The 22,877-nt window shown below is 39.5% G+C and overlaps 1 protein-coding gene across 1 annotated transcript in view; it reads right to left on the bottom strand.

The window, feature by feature from the left end:
- GRID1 (glutamate ionotropic receptor delta type subunit 1) overlaps window positions 1-22,877 on the bottom strand; it is a 532,011-nt gene that overhangs the window by 301,560 nt on the left and 207,574 nt on the right. The window contains exon 3 of the mRNA XM_054382279.1: window positions 8,333-8,617. Coding sequence (XP_054238254.1) covers window positions 8,333-8,617 — 285 coding nt within the window. The remainder of the gene's footprint in view (window positions 1-8,332; window positions 8,618-22,877) is intronic.

Raw genomic sequence — 22,877 nt, 5'->3', positions numbered from 1 at the left:
AAGTGACACTCCACAGCACTAAGTTTTTCAAAAGAAATCGCATCCTCTCTTTGCAAAACATTTTTCAAACTATATAAATGGTCAAAATTATCCTTAATCTCCCTCAAATTTATTAGCAAGACAAGTTGCCTGAAACTGTCAAAATTGTTTGCCCAAAGGTCTCTGACTGGCTTCTGCTACCATTAAGGTAGGGTATGATAGAGTTCATTCAGAACAAAGGCTGTACCATATCTTTAAGTTCATTTGTGTATGATATCAGGCGTTGCCCTGGAAGTATTTAATGAATAGCTTTCATGGGAAACAACTTCTGTCCACTGCTCCCATGCCCCGCTAGGAATTATGGGGAGGTCAGAGCGGGATAAGTCTTAAATTAGCACACTTATTCAGACACGTTAAAAGTCAAAGTACTAAAATTAATTTATAAGTAATAATTTGAAATGAAGTTGACTTTCTTTAATTACATTTAGTGTTATACACTGTGATGCATTACTAAAAAAAAAACAAAAAAAAACAAAAACCAAACAAACCCACACTATCAAAAATGACAAAAATCCATGCTTAATTTAAATTGGCCAATTACTTTAAGTGCTGCTACAGTCAGAACAGTGATTCAAGGATAAATATGGGAACACACAATGCCATTTCTTCAATAGCTTCCCAATCAAATTCAATGTACAAGTCAAAAGGTCAATTTACTATTTTTTCTCTACCCCACAGCATCACAAACTCCCTGTAGGACTTGAACCACTTGGACAAATTCTTTCTTTCCTGGCATTCTCCACAGCAATGATAATTCTACATTATTAATGATACTCTTTTCACAGATAAGTCTTAGTTTTTTCCAGGTAGAAATTTAAGACTTTATATTATCTGGAGTCTAGATATCCAGGATCCCTGGTTATGCGTAAATAACTAGGTGGTGCAGAATTTGCATAGAATAAATTCTTCTTGTTGGAAGAAAAGGTGCTTAAGTCTCTTCCATTTATAATCTTCTACAGCAGCTGTAACAGATGTCCAAGGATTCCCTCCCTAAGTCATTGTTGTGCAGATGTATGACTATAAAAAAGTTATGCTGTTCTGTGGCCAACTGCTAAAATTCCATAAATTTTAATATTGAAAGACAAAAATCCTACTGCTTCTCTGCAAAAGTTCCAGCTGGTTTGCTCCATTCAACTGGAAAAACAAAACAAAACAAAACACGTGTATTTTAAATAGCGTGTGCAATCTCAAACACACAGCACATGCAGAAAAAACTCTGACACTTTCTGGCACTGTCAGATTTGTTGAACAGGCACATACCAACACATGTGGAGTTGGTTCACGATTCCCTGTATTTGTATTAAACAAGGCATGCTCACTCAAAAAATCTGTAGAGAAATATGGCAGCCCTAGTGATGTGGTTGTCTGAGAGCAGAAATAATGATGCAAAAAGCAGAAGATAACTTCTTTTATACCAACCAGAATAAAAGAAATCTTAAAGACAAAGCAGGTAAGGTGAAAGTAGTTTATGTGTAAATGTTCTACTTTGCTTTTGTTATGACAGCCAGTACTTCACACCACAACTGATTTGCAGTGTTACTCATGGATTATGTAAAAACATGCATTTCTCAATTTTTGTTATTATATTCCTTCAGAAATTAAATTATTGCAAGAGTAGTGACCCACACAAAGGAACTTTTAGAAAGGAAAGACCGTTCCAGAATCAATAGTTAGTTGCATGGATAGCATAATTCATAGAATCATAGAATCAAGAAGGTTAGAAGAGACCTCAAACATCATCGAGTCCAACCTGTCACCCTAAACCTCATGACTATCTAAACCATGGCACCAAGTGCCACGTCCAATTCCCTCTTGAACACCTCCAGGGATGGCAACTCCACCACCTCCCTGAGCAGCCCATTCCAATGGCCAGCCACTCTGAGGCCCTTGGCTGGAAACTGCCATGTTATTGCTCTATGAAACAAAACTTCCCATGAAACTCATCATCTTGAAAACCAAGTTCTTTCTATATAGAAAGGTTCATGAGGAATCATTCTAAATTACTGTTGCATCAATTATTGTAACGAAAAAAATAAATATCTAAACTTAACATTAAAAAATATATAATAATAAATGAGTAAATTGTGGTTTGTTTTTTTTTACCCTGTAGAAACAAAGCTCCACGGATGGATTTTAAAGGTCTAAAAATCTTCAAACGTTTCTTCTGTAAAACTTTTGTACTACACTTTTCTTAACCAGACAACACTCACTTATTGACAACAAAAATTCAAAATAAAATATTACAGCTTCCTTTCACAGGTCTGATAGCATTTTCATCAATGAAGAAATGAAAAAATAAACATTTTTGTCTTGCATTTCGTTATACAGGTAGGAAAGGAAAGAGACTTAATACAACTACAGAGACAAAGTGGTTTTCAACAGTAAAATCAATGTAGTGAGAATACACCTCTTCAGAAATTGATATTTCTCGTTTTTATTTTTACATTCAGCTTCCAAAACCTATCTCAGATCCTTTCACGATACATCTGTTTGTTTGCCCACCCTAGGAGCACACTTGCATCTGTTTATTACCCAGCCTCATCCTACTGTAGGCAGCACCCACTGCTTTTAAGCTACAGTCAGTTTAGACCTTGGTAAGGTTTTTTTATGCAACTTGCCACACTAAAAGTTTTGGGGGGTGTGGGGTTTTGGGTTTTGCTTGTTTGTTTTCTGGGGGTTTTTGCTTTGGGTTTTTCTATTTTTTTTTTTTTTTTTTTTTTAGCAAATTTTATTTGTGATGTTTCAACATTCAGAAATTCTTCATGAAAATAAAATGTCTATCTTCCCAGTATGCATTTACACACATGTGTGAAGAAGCAGAAGAGAGGTCCCTATAGAGGAAACGGGAATTTAAAACACACCAGTGCAGATGAAAATTTTTAGAATGACAAAACAGATCTGATTTCTCTTTCAGGTTCTTTCACAGGTGGGTAGACATAGTACCACAGAACACTATCTGACAGTCATTGACAAACTTAAGGTCAATTCATTTTTTCCCCAGAAAATTAATATCAAATACCATGATTTAGCATAGGATTTTAATAGACATTCTAAGTAGAATAGTGCATGTAACATGACCCTTGTCCCTTGATCTCTTCCTGGAATTTGCCAGGAAGAATTCCTAAAGAAACTTCAACCGCAGCTCAGTCACACTAGGAGGAAGGTTTTTCTTTCCATTTCACAGATGAGAAAGGGAAGTATAGAGGGTGGGTTAGAGCCATCTCAAGATGACATGGCAAAGAATAGCAGGGACAGAGAAAGTGTTCTCATTGTGCCCTTCGCCTCCAACAGCTCAACAACACATCAGCAAGAGAGGAGACCGGTCCTGTCTTAGCAAAGACTTACATGAACTGATATAGTGCTTAGCCATCATTTTCTTAGCAGGCAACAATCTCATAAGCATAAAGCTCCCAATGTGATCAATTTCTCTGCATCTTCTGAAAATATGCACAAACCATACATAAGTGGAAAAACAAGGGCTGAGTCCTGAAGATGCAGTATCTGTATGAACCCTTATCTTGTCATATACATATCCAGGAGAATTGTATGGATGCATACCCACTGACCTTTCCCCCACAGGGACTGTTCAACAGAACAGTGAAACATCAAGAAGAGTCTGAATGCTGTAACCATCAGGTCTGAGGTCTTTGAAACTCCACTTCTCCAGAACCAAGCTTTATTTTGCTATTATCAATTTCTCCACTACAAATTACAAAATCTGAAACTAGTTTCGCATTTATTACCCTGCTTCTACCATTTCCATTTAGCAATCTATTTTTGTTTAAAACTTTTGCATGTTTCCAGTGAAGCCTCTCCTTTTCTTGGCAGAGAGTTTAAGGCATTTCACTGAAAAAAAAACATATTCCTTCACTGAACTTTTATATACAGACTTGTATTTGTAGCTTCACTGTAAAACAAAATATACTTTATCATAAGAACAACAATATTAAGAGGCCTGTTCCATGACAACTCTGTATTTCTAGTTGCCAAGTCAGTTGCTTATCCTTAATTTAGCCAGTACAGAAATTATAATCCCAAATGTAGAATAGAATAGAATAGAATCAAGAAGGTTGGAAGAGACCTCAAGGATCATCGAGTCCAACCTGTCACCCTACACCTCATGCCTATCTAAACCATGGCACTAAGTGCCACGTCCAATCCCCTCTTGAACACCTCCAGGGATGGTGACTCCACCACCTCCCTGGGCAGCCCATTCCAATGGCCAACCACTCTCTCTGTGAAGAACTTTCTCCTCACCTCCAGCCTAAACCTCCCCTGGCACAGCTTGAGACTGTGTCCTCTTGTTCTGGTGCTGGTTGCCTGGGAGTAGAGACCAACCCCCTCCTGGCTACAACCTCCCCTCAGGTAGTTGTAGACAGCAATGAGGTCACCTCTGAGCCTCCTCTTCTCCAGGCTAAACAGTCCCAGCTCCCTCAGCCTCTCCTCATAGGGCTTGTGCTCAAGGCCTCTCACCAGCCTCGTTGCCCTTCTCTGGACATGCTCCAGCAATTCAACATCTTTCCTAAACTGAGGGGCCCAGAACTGGACACAGTACTCAAGGTGTGGCCTAACCAGTGCTGTGTACAGGGGTACAATGACCTCCCTGCTCCTGCTGGCCACACTATGCCTGATGCAGGCCAGGATGCCATTGGCTCTCTTGGCCACCTGGGCACACTGCTGGCTCATGTTCAGGCGACTGTCAACCAGTACCCCCAGGTCCCTTTCCACCTGGCTGCTCTCCAGCCACTCTGACCCCAGCCTGTAGCTCTGCATGGGGTTGTTGTGGCCAAAGTGCAGCACCCGGCACTTGGACTTGTTGAATGCCATCATGTTGGACTCTGCCCATCTGTCCAGCCTGTCAAGGTCCCTCTGCAGAGCCCTTCTACCTTCTAACAGATCAACACCTGCTCCCAGCTTGGTGTCATCTGCAAATTTACTGATGATGGACTCAATCCCCTCATCCAGATCATCAATAAAGATATTGAACAGGATGGGGCCCAGCACTGATCCCTGGGGGACACCACTAGTGACAGGCTGCCAGCTGAATGTGGCACCATTCACCACCACTCTCTGGGCTCAGCCCTCCAGCCAGTTCCTAACCCAGCGCAGAGTGCTGCTGTCCAAGCCACAAGCTGCCAGTTTGGCCAAGAGTTTGCTGTGGGGGACAGTGTCAAAGGCCTTGCTGAAGTCCAGGTAGACTACATCCACAGCCTTTCCCATGTCCACCAGGCTGGTCACCTGATCATAGAAGGAGATCAGGTTGGTGAGGCAGGACCTGCCCTTCCTAAATCCATGTTGGCTGGGCCTGATTCCTTGGCTATCCTTCAGGTATGCAGTGATTGCCCCCAAGACAATCTGCTCCATGATTTTCCCTGGCACTGAGGTCAGGCTGACAGGCCTGTAGTTCCCAGGTTCTTCTGTTCGTCCCTTCTTGTGGATGGGCGTCACATTGGCCAGTTTCCAGTCTTCTGGGACCTCTCCAGTGAGCCAGGACTGGTGGAAAATGATGGAGAGAGGCTTGGCCAGCTCATCTGCCAGCTCTTTCAGCACCCTAGGATGAATCCCATCAGGTCCCATGGACTTGTGAATATCCAAGTGACTCAACAAGTCTCGAACTAATTCCACATGGATTTCATGTATGTCTGATAAGAGACAAGTAATTCATGAGGTAAATAATTTTCAGCTCCTGCATAGCACAGCATTCCTATAAACATGGAACTTCTTTAAACTGTGCAATGTTTCTTTTGTCTTTAGAAAAGCTGAGGGCTTCCAGAAGGAGGATGCCAAGGGATTGGCTGGTTTTTAGAGATCAGCAAATGGATGAAAATGTTACTCAAGGGAATAGTAGAACTTCCAAAGAGCGGGTAGAGAAGGATCCTTTATTACAGTAAACCACAAAAGCCCAGTGCTGAGCACTCTCTGTAACCATAAACATGATCTTCAAGTGACTTCGCCTCTTCATGGCCAGCAGTCAGCTCCTGCACACTGAGCAGGGCACTGTTGCTGAAGATGCATAAGCACAGCCCTGCTGAAGCTAATTAACAAGGGCAATCGGCTTGCTCTGGGAGCCGGGATGCTATACTTGAGCTTAATGTGGGAATTAGGTTATTTATCCTGTTTACTGATGCTTGCCCAGAGCTGACAAGGTTAAGTTGTCCTTTATGATGGAAGCCCTTCTCATGGAAGTAATATAAGATGGTTGTCACATTCCAGAGGAAGATTAGAGGAAACAGTGCGTGGGCAGCTACAGTACGCAACATGCTCTTCACTGGAAGTTGCAGAATGTATGTGGCAATTTCCCACCCCCTTTTAGTGTCTCTCTTACTGGTACAGACTGAAGACTAGTCTGTGGTAAATGGAAAAGATAAATTTGATCATAGCTGACTGTACAGAGTATGTGAATTAAGAACTCGATACTGAGATGTTCAGTCTACGCAGAAAAAGGCAAAGAAACACAGGTGTACTACTGGAATAAGTGATACCATAGTTTGGTAACCAGGATTGCTACCAGGGAAAATGGGCGATAGCATTTTGAACATGTTGCATCTGGGCTGCTACCAAGGCCAGCATTCCCAGGGACTGAAGGATCCCCAACTCAAGCAGTTTGGAAAGGTTAAAGCTACAAATTCGCAGGAGAAAAACAACAGTAACTATAAAAGGATGTTTGCAAGACATTCTTTTAAGAATTATTTTTTAGTTCTTGAAAATAACTGCTAGAAAAATTTTAACTTTTTAAGCACAAGCCTCTGCTACATACCAACTTTCTCATCACTACCAGAAGGCCACCAAAAGAACACCTACCACATACCCTGAGCTTTTTTCTTTCAAAGCATTCACTAGGAAAGTGTTATGTAAGATAGTTATTACACTGAAGTTTATTTCATGAGCTACTAGGGCTTTAAGTGTACATATTACACGTCATGGCAGCCTTCTCATATTTAAAACATTTCTCTATAATTAGAAGGATGTTACAGCCTCAGTTGATTTCCCACTTAAAATCCCTTTCACCATCTTCAGTCTGCCTGTTGAAGAATCAAGTAAGGTCTCTAACAACCAAGAACAGAAAGCTGCACCCAAGACTTTCAGAAATCATCTGAATTCAGGAGCCTTTGCAAAGCCTTTTTGGGTTTGTTTTTTCTAATGTTTTTTAAACCAGGAGTAGACAAATATCAAAACCAAAGATGTTTTTTATCTCTGATTCACCACTGAAAAAATCTGTCATTATTCAGGGAGAATACAAAAAAAAAAAAAAAATCTATTTCACAGTTGTGGCAGAACATATAAAATCTAAATTATATGCACAGATATGCATAAGATATTTTTTTCAGCTGCAATTTAACCTTAACTTCCTTTCTTTGCATTGTATTCATAGTAAGTTGTAACACCAAAAGCTTACGAGTCACATTTTAAACCAAGAATTGTTTGCAGGTTTTAAAACATACCATAGAAAATTTATTTTTCCCATTACAAATCCTATAACCATTAAAGCTCCTATATCCTAAGATGAGAATGCTAAAAATACTACAAGTTAAACATCTGGAACACTTCATATCAGTTAGGGGAAGAGTGGGAGGGGGGATGGTGGTGGGGGAAAGGTAAAAAAAAGAAAAATCTACACATTTTCATTCTAAAAGCTTGACACAATGAGAGATTGGGTTGTTGGGTTTTTTTCAGTAATTCTTTCAACTTATGAAGTACTACATTTGCTTGGGCAGAGTCTCTTTTTTGTCAAGTTTCAGCCCAAAGTAAAAGTTTTGCTGAAGGAAATGCATCAGACGTCATGAAAATGTTAACTCTACCTTTTGGTTTTATGCCAGGAAGTATATCACTGTGAAAAAGTTCAAATGGAGAATAGAGTGAGGAAACGTGAAAAAAAGAAACTACAACAGTTACTGTGAAAATTAATTTTTAAAGAGAACAGTACTTAGCTTTGATAGAAATTGTTTTCTGGGAATGGGAAGAGGCCAGGTTGAACTTCCTTGCACAGCTATATGACCCCCTTGCCAATCAATGTCAACACTTTATTAATATTTTACTGAAAAAGTGTGAGACGATTCAAACTTTGGAGGCCTTAGTAGGTGTTGCTAAGCAACTTTGCTTCTTGTCTGGGAACTAGTTTTCACAGCAACCTTTGCTTCAAACCAAAGACCTTCATTCGCTCAAAATATTGTCCTCTTTGTCTATGAAAAAAACCAGCAAGTTATATTCTATTTCTCCTTTCACAGGTTCCTCTCCATTTCCCAGTTAAAAAGGAATTAATGCAATAGTGTCTGAAATCCTGCACTTCACTTACCATAATCACTGTCATAAAACACTATGAATTTCTGCCACCGCAGCTCTGTGACCAGTTTCAGCATAACATCATTGAGGCGGACAGGTGGTCGGGCAGCCAGAGTGTACTCCTCCTCCTCCAAACTGGGGTTCAGGTGGCAGGCAGTGCGTGGGGAGCCCCCCGTGTTGCGCTGTACAAAAAGGTGTGGGATGTGCATGGCATCCGTCAAGGACTGCAGAGCATTGGCTGAGGCACAACCAGTGGATGTCACTAAGGCTAAGATCCCCAGGGTCATCAGGTCACAGGCTGAATAAAAACAAGAAATAAAGGAGGGTTAGAACAAGCTCAATAATTCCTTTGTCCAACCTAGTTGCAAAGAAGGGAACAAGACAGGCTTCAGCCATGCCATTAACACAGGACTGAAATTAATTCTGTTACAGCATCAGCTGAAGCCTTTCACTTAGGTCCTGTACCTATACAGCAGGAGACACTATCTGCAATCTGTACTGATAAGGCAAAGCTGAGGACAGATAACATTACTACTGCCATTTCTTCAGACAGAAGCTGATGCAGATGGAGATTACAGCCCTTGTTTCAGGTCATTCCTGGTGGAAGCAGGAGCTGAAATCCTTTCCAATTGACTGCTTTCACCTCTTAATATTTGTTATGCACATTGGATGAAACTTTGGACAATAAAGAACAATTTCAGTTTCAAGGATTTGTCTTATACAACAGAGTTTTGAAGGGTTTTTAAACTCATGAAAAAATCATTCACTGCATGTCTTAGAGCAACAAGGAAACAACAAGGGCACTTGTTAGAACAAAGGCAACTCATGAATGACTAAACAATTGTTAATAATATTGTAGCTATCTTTAAAAAGATCTGGAAAAGCACATACCATTTAAAAACACAGCAAATACATTTGAGCCCATCTGATCTTGAGAATGAAGCCTTATGTGAGTCTGACACACAGACCATGCAGGTGGGGCAGCCCTGGGCAGGGCCCTGGGCAGCCTTGCTCTGCTCCTCAGGACAGATTGCAACCTCTCACACAGCTTGCTTTTGCCAGGATTCTCTTCAGGTAAGATAACGTGATACTTAGCTGAGGTTGGAAAATGTTTCCAGCCAACGCCCCCAGCTATAAGTCAGCAGGTATTTAGTCAGTGGCGGTGGTAAGACTGTACAGCAGCTCATTGATGCCCATTTTTACTAAACCTCTTGAATGATCAATAGCACGGCTGACCCCTGGGAATTCATCACCAAGGGCTTGTAGATCACTGTCACACTGGCCCCAAGGGCTCCCCAAGGGCATTTGGCAGTTTCTACTCCTCTCTTTCTTTGAAAAGGGCTAGGGGCCAGCTCAGGGTTTCACCAACTGTTTCAGTCCCCAGGCAACCACCAGCACAAGCACAACCTGCCTAGAGGAAACCAGCTACTTGGCTTCACCAGGACAGAGGCACAGCATAATAAAGCCAGACAGGCAGTGACTGGAGATGTTGCACACTCCTGTTGCAGTCTACAGCAGCTTGCTAACAACAGATAAACAAAAGAGCCTCTGGGGTGTCATTCAGAACCCCTCCAAGGTGAGTAGCTAAGCAGGAAATTCAGCCTCCATCTGGCAAAGGGAGTCTGCCCTTGCTGGTGCTTCCCTCCTCCCCTGCAGAAGGTGACAGCCTCACAGGTGACAGCACAGGCTGCCCACAACACGTGCTGTAGGACTGCCAGGCATACACAGGAGAGACCTGATGGGCCTGCCTGTCACTGACCCGCTGCCTCTCATCTCTGGGGTACATGCACTGAGTAGGAAGGTAGAAATATGAACACAGCGTGTTAGAAGGATTTTTTTTCCTCCTCTAAACACTTCCAAGTAGGCCAAAACGTCAAAGTTACAAATAATTAATAGTAATTAACAGTTAATATTAATTACATAAAGCCACAGTAATTGAACATATAAAACTTTTTCAGATGCAACCAATGAATGATGTCAGAAAATATCTTCCTAGAACCAGACAGAAAATAAATATATTTCACTTTGATATGGAATAACAGAAAGAAAACATTTGATCTTGTCTATGCACAGAACGCTCAATATACACCCTGAAATGCAACAAAGACGAAGTGCTTTTACAATTATTTCCTTGATACAATATTATTCCTTTTCAATAAACATGTGTCAGCTGCATTATCTAAATTTACTCTGTGTTGATTATAGCTATATGAAATTGTTCTTTGTTTTTCCTGAGAGATGACCTGATTCAACAGCAGGGGGACATTACATCTGCCAAATGGGAGACCCAGGTTCGAGAACAGATTTGATTTCCCAGGCTTCTTGCCAAAGAAAACTGAACATGTCATACAGGTAATTTATTTAGTCACAGTAGGGGAGGGAACAGAGAAGTGGGAACAGAGAGAGAGAACAGCAGAGCTGAACTACAAACCCCTGCAGAGATCACCAACCAGTGAGCTTTGCTGTCACTGAGAGTAAAGGAAGCAAGCCACATGGGTCTGCAGAAGGAACAATTTACTTACAGAGTAGATAAGAGGAAAAAACAAAAAAAAAAAAAGTGGAATATAGAGCTGATCACAAGTTGTATAACAGGAGATAACTTTGTTCAGTGTTTGACACTAATCAAAAGCTGCTCAATATTAGCATCAAAAGAACCAGAGATATAACAGACCACAGCAAATGGGTGCACTTATCTCTCAACACAGCCCACCACCACAGCTGAAATAGCTCAGCGAAGATTGTTGTGGTTGAGGCATTTTCCCAGTGTTTTGTAGCTTGTCTCAGTGGATTAAAATGAAGAATTAGTCAATACACTTCTACATTCTGATATTTTACCAATTGATTATGTTCTGCCTGAAAGAATATGCTACACAGTAAATGCTATCTCCACTTGCCTCTCTGTTTTGAGATAGTGTAGCATGCAATAAAAAACTAGAATGACTAAAGAATAAAAGGTTTAATATTTTCGGAATTGCTTTCCTTAGCCAAATTACAGAACGTGGCATATTTCTAACAGAACACTTTCACTATACAAAAATACAATTGCTTCCAAGAGGTTCAACCCCTATGCACTTATGACACTAAAGGGTGAGAATAAGCTGTTAGAACATAAAGAAGAAAAAGTATTCTTTATGACTGAGTGACACAATGGGGAACAATTACATAGCAGATTCCAATTCATTGAAAAACTCATTAACTCTTAAGACATCCTGACATTCCTTTGTAAGAGAATGTTCATGGATTATACAATTACAGAAGAAAAGTTTGGTGGCAAAATTTTTATGATTTCTCCTCACAGGCTTTTTATGCAAAACTTTGACATGAAAAAAGATGTCTATAATTTTCTGGTTTGCTTCATACTGGCTATGGATTTTCAGCAACAATCAAGGAACCCTGACTATGTGACTACATAAATCAGTAATTTTGTGTGGTACATGAATTTCATAACCCCCATTCCTGAATGTTGAGATACAGAGATTTGAGGTGCCTTGGTTCAGGTCAACCTATTAACATAAGGCAAATTGGAATCAAACCGTCTTGAGATCTTTAGCGAACTTTAATTACTACAATTGCAATTTTAGCAACTATATATTGATATAAATAAGATGCTTTTATATTTATATTATAGGTATATTTATATAAATTTAAAGACACAATATTTTAAGTATTCATAACATTCAAGCAATCCTGCTTCCAGACTTCATTGCTATATGAATAGCAATAGTTATTAGCTTACTGTACTAAAAACCTTTATCACCATCAGACTTCATTTTAAGAAGACACCAAAATCCTACAAACAATACAGTAAGAAATATACGTGTTAATGTGATGAAAACATGAGTATCACCATACCTAAAGAATAAATCTGCATTCATGCGTTTGAGCAGATTAAATTATTTCATGGCAGTTGTTCATTAATGTTGGCCTCCATCAACAGACTGTCTCTCAAGCTTGCATTTGGATTTCTGTAAAGTCATTCAAATTTCCTACATTACTGATTTATCCAGTTTTTGGTTTTCAGTGACATATCTCTCCAAACATGCTTTTAAAAGCTGCTGTCATAAACTCCCCTTTCCACACCTGCTTGACATTTTACATCTTGAACTGCTATTTACTTTACAGAGTTTCACAAGTCACCACCTGATCTCTTCTCAATCTATTGCCTTGTTTTTTTCCATTTAGCTTCTCTGTGTCTCTCTGTCAAGATGTTGGCAGAAGTAACACAGGCGAATATACTTTGAGCATTTGTCTAACTTGACTCTTACATCAGAGCAATACATACTAAACTTTTCTTTCATTCTGTGACCCACATCTCCAACTCTGGTCATATCCCATTAAGACCACACTTAAGCCGGGAAGGGCAGCTATTCCTTTTCGGACTGCACCTTATCCATACAACCTTTTCTAATCAACTCATTATACATGAGATGATGCAAGAATTCTGCTTAAGGTCTTGTTTTTCTACCATTGCCTCATGCATTCCATCCTATTTCTGAAGGGGTGCAGATGGAAAAGTCCTGATTTTGTACCATCCTCAGAGGGATATTTGCACTAAGAGCTTTAGCTCAGATCTCTCTGTAATTAAATCCCTTTCTCTTCAAACTGCAGAGAATCAAAATACTCCAAGAAAAACTGTTATCTTGCTCCTGGAAACATGACAATATCACCATCTTTCAGTCTCCCTTTCAGTGGTTTCTATTTTTCAGAAAAGGGTAGAAACTTGCTCCTTTGTTTCCACAATTATTGATGGAGCAGCTGCCACTAATTTCAGATCTTACAATATCCACCTACTCGCATCCACACAGCCTCTTCAAACTTCAATGCCTTTCTGTCTCTCACTTCTGTGTATCACTATAGCTGGCCCTACCACATCATTTGATCATATTTGGTAAATCTTCTCCAAATTTACTTTCACTTGAAATTTTTTTCTTCTTTTTCAGTTTGATTAGCCATTAGGAGCTCTTTACTGCACTGCAAATAGAAAATCATCATAACTACAAATTAGTTACATTTAAAAAAATAATCACTGTTTGAAAATTGACAGGTCACTGCCTTCTTGCTTACAAAGCTTTTCAAATGAATATAAAGAACTTCGGGTATGGAAATAGAATGGAAATTGAGCCACACTGCATATACCTGGTATTTCTGGTGTAGTACTCTGCAATGAAATAATGAACGAAGCTGGCACTTAAGCGTTTGTGACTAGATTTCAAAGCTACCATCCTTTTAGCTGTAGTATGTGACAAAATTTTGTGAAGCTTGGGCACAAACTCCCAGATAAACCAGTCACACAGAAAGATAATAAAATACTACTATCTACATCCCCTTTAGGTCTCAAAAGGCCTTTAAAATTTAAATGCTTTTGTGCAAAACTAATCCATCAGGCAGACAAAATTATAGATTTTTTTTTTTAATATCACTGAAAATGCTTCTATTAAAAATACTGATCTATATAAAGATTCACTCCTACTGTTATTGAATTAAGGGTAACATCAAAATTGGTCATCTAAGCACTCATGCTGCCTGATACTCCACTAAAGGGGGTTTCCTGATAAATATTTTTTCCTTACTTTACATTTCATGAAGTTTGCTTATTCCTCAGCTTCTTTTATTAACTGACAAAGGCAATTCATAATTAATTTGCATTACTGTCACAAAATGCCATGCTACACAGTTGTCCTTGCTTTGGATACTTATCAATAAATATACTTTCTTCCACTTCTGTAAGCTTTTGCTTACTTTAATGTTCTGTAATTACACTGGTATTTCTTCAAATACCCATGAATTTATTATTTTTATTATTAAAACTCTACATAAGACTACAGTTACCTGTCACAGAATAATTGCTAATACAGAGAAAAGATAACAAATGTAGAAAGCAAAAATCTTTTGTGTGGCATGTTTCTTGCCATATCACCTCAGATGAAGTGAAGGTGAATATTTCTTACTCCATTACACAGAACTTCAATCAAAACAAAATGTATCTCAGAATAAGAAAGGAAATTTGCAATTAGTCCACTGTGGCTTGATATAAAAATCAAATCAACCAAAACACTCTAACTACTCCAACTTATATGAGTATTTTTTCAGATATAACATTTGAGAACAATAAATATTTCCTCCCTTTCATTTAAGCAGAAATGAAACCTGGGGGCAGGGTCCCCTAAAATTCAGAGATTTACGATGTCAAAGCTAAAAAAGGGTATAAACCTAACAGGAGAACCATTAACATCCATGCATGGATTACATACTGCCAAGCAAGACACTGACTACCACTGACTCCGTGAAAATTAAAGAAGCTCATTACTGACCTATGGTAGGCCCATTTTTTTCTTTTTAGTACAAACATGGAGGAAACAGTATTTGCTAGCAATGGAATCAAAGAATGAGAGAACGGCTTAGGTTGGAAGGGACCTTAGAGATCAGCCACTCCAAACTAGCTGCCATGGGCCAGGATGCCTCACAACTAAACTTGGCTGCTCAAGACCTCACCCAACCTGGCCTTAAACATCCCCACAGAGGAGACATCCAAAAACCTCCCCGGGGCAGCCTGTTCCAGAGTCTCACCACCCTCGTACAAAAGAATTTCTTCCCAAGATCCAGTCTAAACCTACTCTCCCTCAGCTTCAAACCATTCCCCCTTGTGCTATTGCTAGACACCCTTACAAAAAGTCCCTCTGCAGCCTTCATGTAGGATCCCTTCAGGTATTGGAAGGCAGGTCTATGGCCCCTCTGAAGTCATCTCTTCTCTAGGCTGAACAACCCCAGCTCCCTCAGCCTATCCTCATAGCAGAAGTGTTTCAGCCCTTGGATCATCTTTGTAGCCCTCTCCTGGACTTGCTCCAGCAGCTTTGCATCCTTCTTATGATGAGGACACCAGAACTGGATGCAGTACACCAGAAATGGACAGAGTAACACCTGTCACTGAGAGCTCTCTATGGGATTTTTTTTTTTTGCTACTTAGTTTCCTAAGAACTACCAAACCCATTATACTAGATAATACATAGAAAAAACGCGGGAATTACGATTTAGTCTGTATCTGAATTCTGTCTCCATCCTTCATCTTTCTTTTATTTTTATTAGAAAACAAAAAGTAAGGTAATCTTACATAGCTTTTCTTATCAAATGGAATAAGACAAGGCAAGTCAGTCGATACGCAGAGTGTTTGTTTCTTTTAGGAAAACTTATCATAAATTGTACAGGTAAAGTCTTTTAACTGGACATTTCAGTCTCCAGTCTAGGTGAAATTCTCACCAGGCGAGCTCAAAACACTTTGAGATCCAAAAATTAGATATGCATAATCACTTATGGTTTGTAGGATAGCAATTATAATTTCAGCAAGGCATCAATTATGATGAAAAGATGCCAGAAAACAAATACATACATACAAGAAAACCAGTATGAATACATGTTAATGTGCACATTTAAGTGTACATGTAACCTGTATAATAGAATATCCCTCACAAAGGAGATTCTAAAAAATACCTCAAAAGCTAAGGAAAGCAAAAGATTCTGAAATGTTTACCAATTTTTTTTTCCTTAAAAATCCTACCCACAATTCTTTTTTCTTCATTTTTTCCCCCAGCATTCAAGCAGCCTGAGCTGAACAAGGATTGGGAAAAAGGAAGAATGCAAATAAATAAATAAGATTTTTTTTTTCCTCCAGAAATATGCTGACCCGTTCTCACAAAACAGAGGCACAGTGGAAGTGTTTCATTCCTTGTTCTGCTTTGTCAACAGTGCCCATTTACCTCTCCTGGGGTCAGAAGCTGGATCTATCCCCTTAGTGTCATTGCTTGGAGTACTTCATTACTGTTCATTGCACTGGCTGTGTAGAAGCAGCAGTATTTAAATCTTCAAGTTGCTTTCAATGATATGTTTTACTACCTGATGTCTTGTACATCACTTCTCAGCACCTATAAATTCTCAAAGCTCCCCTGCTACTACCAGAACCATCCTTTACCTCTAAATAATACATTTTCCCCAGGGTTCAGCATTTTCAGTGAATTGTCCTTGTTGGCTTGCACATACACAGATCACCTAGTTTTGGTATGCAGGCTGCAAAGGGCTTTTATTTTACAGGAGCTATAGTTAACACACAAAATCACATAAATCCTTTTCCTGGAATGCATATTGATGGGAACAATTGGAGGTTTAAAGTAATTTCCCTGGAAACAAAGCAAACTAAAAAAACATTTCAGTGGATGACAACATTCCTTGTATTTTTATCAACCCACTAAACTATCCTTAGAAAGCTAACCAGGAGCAGGAAGAGAAACAATCTAGACCACTGTTCCATTGGTGTTTATACAGGTAAAGAGATTATTTCAAAATAGTAAGTAATATACCACAAAGAAGTAGTTATCAAAAGTGTAGCTGTGGCTTTTATTTCATCGATGGGAGCATATTAGTAGCTCTCTTGAGCCTTTAACTGTCTAAAACAAAACATAATGTCCTCTTATACCAAGCAGACAAGTAAAACTGCTCTACGGTCAAAGCAGTTAAGTTCTCCACAACTGAGTGATGCCATCAAGTGGTCAACAAACGCACCAGTTCTTTTCCGAGTAAGCTTTTTGGGTTAATCTTCATTGAACGCTACATTTTGCATGGAAAAGTTATCACCATGAAATTAGTACAAGGCACGCTCCACTGATAAAAGTGCATTAATTGAAAGCACTGGTGACTGATAAGAGGTGGCTTTGTTTTTATATGAGACAGATCTGATACTGCTCTCTAGCTCCTCCAAAGGACAAAAGTAAAGAGCAGAAACAGCATTACAGTGAACAATGTGCTTTACAGCTGAGTTTTGCTATTGACTTTGCAGTTGGGTGGATCTGGAAGGCAGAACCAGGAAACACTGAACAATGTGTGCATTTTAAAGTAATAATTTAAAACACTTTAGACAACAGTTTAGCTGTGTGATTGGTTGAGGATGTGGAATATCATGGAACTTAAACATTTTCTCGTTTTTCTGAACTAACAATGACAAAATCCTTAAAGCAGCTAAATAGCACCTCTACAGAAATTCCCCAGAATAACTATACTTCTGCTTTCTCAACCACATGTAGTTCCAGAATCATAGATTGGCATGATGTTTAAAAATGGTAATTTTGAATAGAGTATGGTTTTACACAGCTACACATGAATCACAATGACATCAATACTTTTGTAAGGCATGAAATGGACCTGAATCAGCTTTGACATTTTTTTTTTCCTCTTTCCTCCCCTCTCCTCCAACACTAGTTCTGAGGGAGAATTAATTGCAACCATCTCAATTCAAGGGACATAAACTGGTTTCCTGAATACTGCATATTTGATTTCTGTTCCTAACAAGTTCTTCAAGAATTTTTTCTTTTACCCTTCAACAAAGAACAAACTGCACTTTCTCACCCTGTGCTTCTTTCACCTGTCTTTCATTACAAATCATTATATGAAATTGTTTTTTTTCACACCTCCATTAGCTTTCTGCAGGGATGCTTGACTTTGCCACCTCCTTTGGCACTGTTTTCTATGTACATTCTGAGTATTATTTTAATGTCAGCAAGGCTCAGACTCAGTTCCGGCATGCACAAGAGGAAAATACTCTCCTGCTTTTTACAAAAAGCATCCAAACATTGCAGCTCTAGACAAGCTGATAATACCTCCTAGTACTTTAGCACTAAGAAATGCATTTGGATTCTGAGCAGCATCAACAAGCAAGGAACCCGTTATCCCTGGTTGCCTGTCTAACCAGGAGTGATGATACATATGCACAAAAAGTACCACTAGAAATTTCTGTATGGGGAACGGCTCCCCCCTCCAAAGATTCTCCTTTGTATCATGCCTTATACTGACGGCAGGAGGGCTGAACATCAGTCTAAGCATCCTGACACTGCTTCTGAAATAACTACTAAATAATTCTCTCTTCTGTTGTCTCTCCAGCACATCAGGAGCACATGCCACTGTCTGTACCCTCCTACTCATTTAGAAATTTTAAGCAAACCAAATTGATCTCTTCTCCACAATCTACCATTGTGCACCAGTAAAACATCTGCTTGAAAATGACAAATTCAAACTACTGCAAGCATCATTCCAAAGCATCATTTCACATCCTTTGATCTAAACTTTAAGCAGGAGAGTTAGAAAGGAGCCTCTGGGATATGCATAATACTATCACGGCTATTGCTCTATGACAAACTAAATGTTAAAAGGCTCAAGGTAAATTCACTAAAAGTTATTGTTACCTCATGCATAGAGAGCAATTTCCATACTCCAATGACCACCTCAAAAAAAAAAAAAATGCACAACCCTAAATCATATCCTTATCCTCCTATCCCCATGACCATTCAGTGCTACAAAACAGCTGTCACTAAAACACTGCAAATATGCATTCTCCAGCTTTCCTGTTAGCAGTTGCTGCAGACATCACACAACTTTTTAAACTTTTTAAACACCTGATAAAGCTATTCTAAATTATTGGAGTACCTGAATCTCTTTCTCCTCTTTAGCTCTGTGTGAATCAAGTCAGGGAAAAACATCAAACCCCACAAAATTTCACCAGCTCTTGCCTGAATACATGAAATTTGCCAGTTGTTCAAACATGTTTAACACCTGATAGTTCCCACTGTGAACCTTAGGACAGACTTTCAAGAAGTTTCAATATTTATGCACCTCTTCACAAGAAGCTGAGTAAAACAACGGGACATCAGATCTCCTCTTTCGATGCTTAAATGACGCTTGACCTCTTGAAAGTTATTTCCATTTTTGACTGCATGGTTTTGTTGAGGTAGTTTATTTTTATTTTTACTTTTTAAACATCTTCATCTCTGGAGACTGTGGATAACCACGTTTATCTCATACTTGCACAGATGTAGAATATTTCTTAAATCTCCTATTATTCAAAATTGTTTAAAAATTAACCTGGAGTGGTGGGCAGGTTTTATAGAGGTAGCCTTTTCACCTATACCTACTGTGAAGATGGGAAAATTCAAAGAAAAGTCACACCAAAAGGCAAATGGAGATTCATTTAAAGGTGGGCAAGCCTCTCTCTTGGCTGGCTATTTTTTTTTTTTTTTCACATTCCCATAAAACAGCAATACAGACTTTCTGAAGGTCTCCCTGTCTCCTTCTATTGCACACATCTCTCTAGCACACAAGGGCTGTACATTGGTGCCTTCTTCCACATGGCCAGAGTGGATAAGAGAATAACTTGAGCCCCATGACCTTTTCTACACATTACTTGGTGCTATTTAAGCAATTTTATTAGTAAAACTTAACTGGCTGTTATGTTTGTGTCCATGAAATTTCATAATATAAGACCTCCAGATAACTTTCTTAGAGACTAAAACCAAAACAATTTTGATCCTATTTTTCTACCACAGGATTTAAATCAATCCTACAGAAGACCAAGAGCTACTAGTGTACTATGGTCAGAGAAACCAATCCTAAGGAAGAAAAAGTTACCAAGACATTATCATACCTGACAGGACATGTAATGTTCAGTAAGGAATTCCCATACTGCATCTTCCTGAATCCCTTTCTACAGGACATTGCAACACCAGTAAACATTGCTTGTGGAGAGTTAAACAGAGATGGAAGGAATATGCTTAAAATGACAAGACAAAGCTAATACCAAAGCAGCTAGTGCCAAATTCCAACCTGGGCACTCAGAGGCATCAGTTTAAGAAAAGGAAAAGATGCGCCTCAAACACAGAAGCATAAGGGTAGGTCAGAGAATGACCCTGATTTTGAATACCAATTCTCTTTTTATCAGATACAAAATAATAAATGACTTATTAGAAAAGTGAATTTATAATGAGAAGCACCACTATAAATGAGGATTTTCATTTATTTATTCATAGGTAACCAGTTTCTCATTGAAGGTTTCTGCTACTTCTCATGCTGAAGTCATAAGCCAAGTAAAAAAAAAAAAAAAAAAATCAGAAGCCAAATATTAGAAAGTCCTTTCCCACATGTAACCTTTTATCTCTCCTTCCTTAAAACTAGAGGTGAAGACCTTGTTTTTATAATCTTTTCCAACAATTTTCTAATATAGTCAAACTTTGTGAAGAACCCTTTGGTCCTCAGCTGACTGAAGTCTCCACTAAGGACTTATCCTTCTGCCTTATTTTGAGTTCAGTCTTTCGGAATTTTTCATAAAGAGTAACCAACCATTGCTTCAAGGGCTTTCCACAATCACAAGTGGTTTGTCGATCTTTCCATTGCCACTTTTGTATGATCAAAAAAAAAAAAAAAAAGTCTATAAAAAAAAAATCTCAGAAAAAAAAGGAAAGTAGAATATCCATTTTAAAGTGGGCATTCAGCTGCTGTATGTCTTTCTACAGAGTTCACAATTTTGGAAAGAAATCACACATCGTAAACAAGCCAGGTCTGAAAGAAGTTTCAAAATAAAATGATTCACACATCACACAACATTTTTCATATGAACTTAATAGCACAGTAGATACATTTTCCCCCTGAGGTAAATCATTCATCACTACAGAACTCCCTCATCTGCAGGAAAGAGCTATGCTTTGTTTTTCCCCTTTCTCTTTTCTTGTATCAGGTATGTTTACACTGGTTTATGCAGTCAGAAAATTCTTTTTCTCTGTGGTACCAGAAATGGTAGTTTCAGATTCTTCTTGTCATGAATCACAACGTTAGGCTCACACATTACCAGCCTATCTAAATGCCTTCTGTTATTGTCGTCCCTTTCAACCTTTGTCACAACGCACCTACCTTCTCTCAAATTGCGTTTTAAAGGTAGGACCAAACAAAGCTAGGTCTGTCCAGTGCCTTGGCTTAGAAAGTTCTTACAGTCTTGATAGAGAGACAGGTTCTTCAGCAGGTCAAGTGCACAGTTGTGCTAAACCACACTTCAGAAATCACATGGGCCACAACAACCCCATGCAACACTATAGGCTTAGGGAAGTGTGGCTAGAAAGTTGTCCAGCAGAAAGGGACCTGGGGGTTCTAATCAACAAGTGGCTGAATATGAGCCAGCAGTGTGCAGGTGGCAAAGAAAGCCAATGGCATCTGGGCTTGTATCAGCAACAGCGTGACCAGCAGGAGTGGGAAAGTGATTGGTCCCCTGCACTTGGCACTCAAGAGGCCACACCAAGTACTATGTTCAGTTTGGGGCACCTCAATACAAGAAAGACATTGATTGTCTGGAGCAGGTGCAAAAAAGAGCAAGTAAGCTAGTAAAGGCCCTAGAGAATGAGTCTGATGAAGAGTGGCTGAAGGAACTGGGACTGTTTAGTTTGAGGAAAAGAACACTGAGGAGAGACCTTATTGCCCTCTACAACTACCTGAAAGGACAATATGGAGAAGCAGGTGATGGTCTCTTCTCACAGGTAATTAGTGGTAGAACAAGGGGGAATGACCTCACACTGTGCCACGTTTAGGTTAGACATCAGGAAAAAAAATTGTACTGAAAGAATAGTCAAGCATTGGAACGGGTTGCCCAGAAAGGTGACTGAGTCACCGCCCCTGGATGTGTTTAAAGGTTGTTTAGTTGTGAACTTAGTAGACTAGGGTTAATGGTTGAACAGGCACTACTATAGGTTAGGGGCTGCCCTGCGGGAAAGCAGCTCCACAGAGAAAGACCTTGGAGCGCTGGTGGACAGCAAGTTCTCCATGGAACAACAATGTGCTCTTGTGGCCAAGAGAGACAATGGGATCCTGGGATGCATCAAGAAAGGTGTGTCCAGCAGGTCTAGGGAAGTTCTTCTACCTCTCTACTCTGCCCTGCTGAGACTACACCTGGAATACTGTGTCCAGTTTTGGGCTCCCCAGTTCAAGAGAGACAGAGACCTGCTGGAGAGAATCCAACAGAGAGCCATGAGGATGATTAGGGGACCTGAGCATCTCCCCTATGAAGAGAGACTGGGATCCCTGGGGCTAGTTAGTCTTGAGAAGAGAAGACTGAGAAAGGATCTGATCAATGTCTATAAATATGTGAGGGGTGGGTGTCAGGAGGAGGGGGCCAGGCTCTTTTCGGTGGTACACAGTGATAGGACAAGGGACAATGGGTTCAAACTAGAACATAGAAGATTTCACCTCAACATGAGGAGAAACTTCTTTCCAATGAGGGTGACAGAGCCCTGGAACAGGCTTCCCAAGGGGGTTGTGGAGTCTCATTCTCTAGAGACTTTCAAAACCCACCTGGATGTGTTCCTGTGCAGACTATCCTAGTTGATCCTGCTTTGGCAGGGGGGTTGGACCCGATGATCTCTTGAGGTCCCTTCCAACCTCTGACATACTGTGATACTGTCACTTGATGATTTCAAGGGTCATTTCCAATCCAAATGATGATATGGTTTTATATATATAGACACATATCTAAAATGACAAGTATTTCTCAGTTCTACAAAACAAAAGTGATATTTGGGGGGGGGGGGGGGGTGTTTTTACCACTTATAACAGAGTTCCTTACGTGTACAAGCCCAAGGCATTAATACTTTATCCTTGACCACAATGTTAAGGAAGCACCAGCCTGAAGCAAGCTTAAATTATGGGGGCAAATTTAACTCCTTCTTGTATGCTTTATACACCATACCTAAGTGTAATAGATACAT

The sequence above is a fragment of the Indicator indicator genome, chromosome 7 (genome assembly GCF_027791375.1).
Source record: "Indicator indicator isolate 239-I01 chromosome 7, UM_Iind_1.1, whole genome shotgun sequence".
Lineage (NCBI taxonomy): Eukaryota > Metazoa > Chordata > Aves > Piciformes > Indicatoridae > Indicator > Indicator indicator.
The sequence above is the reverse complement of the archived record's forward strand: the minus strand, read 5'-3'. Positions and strand labels throughout refer to the sequence as shown.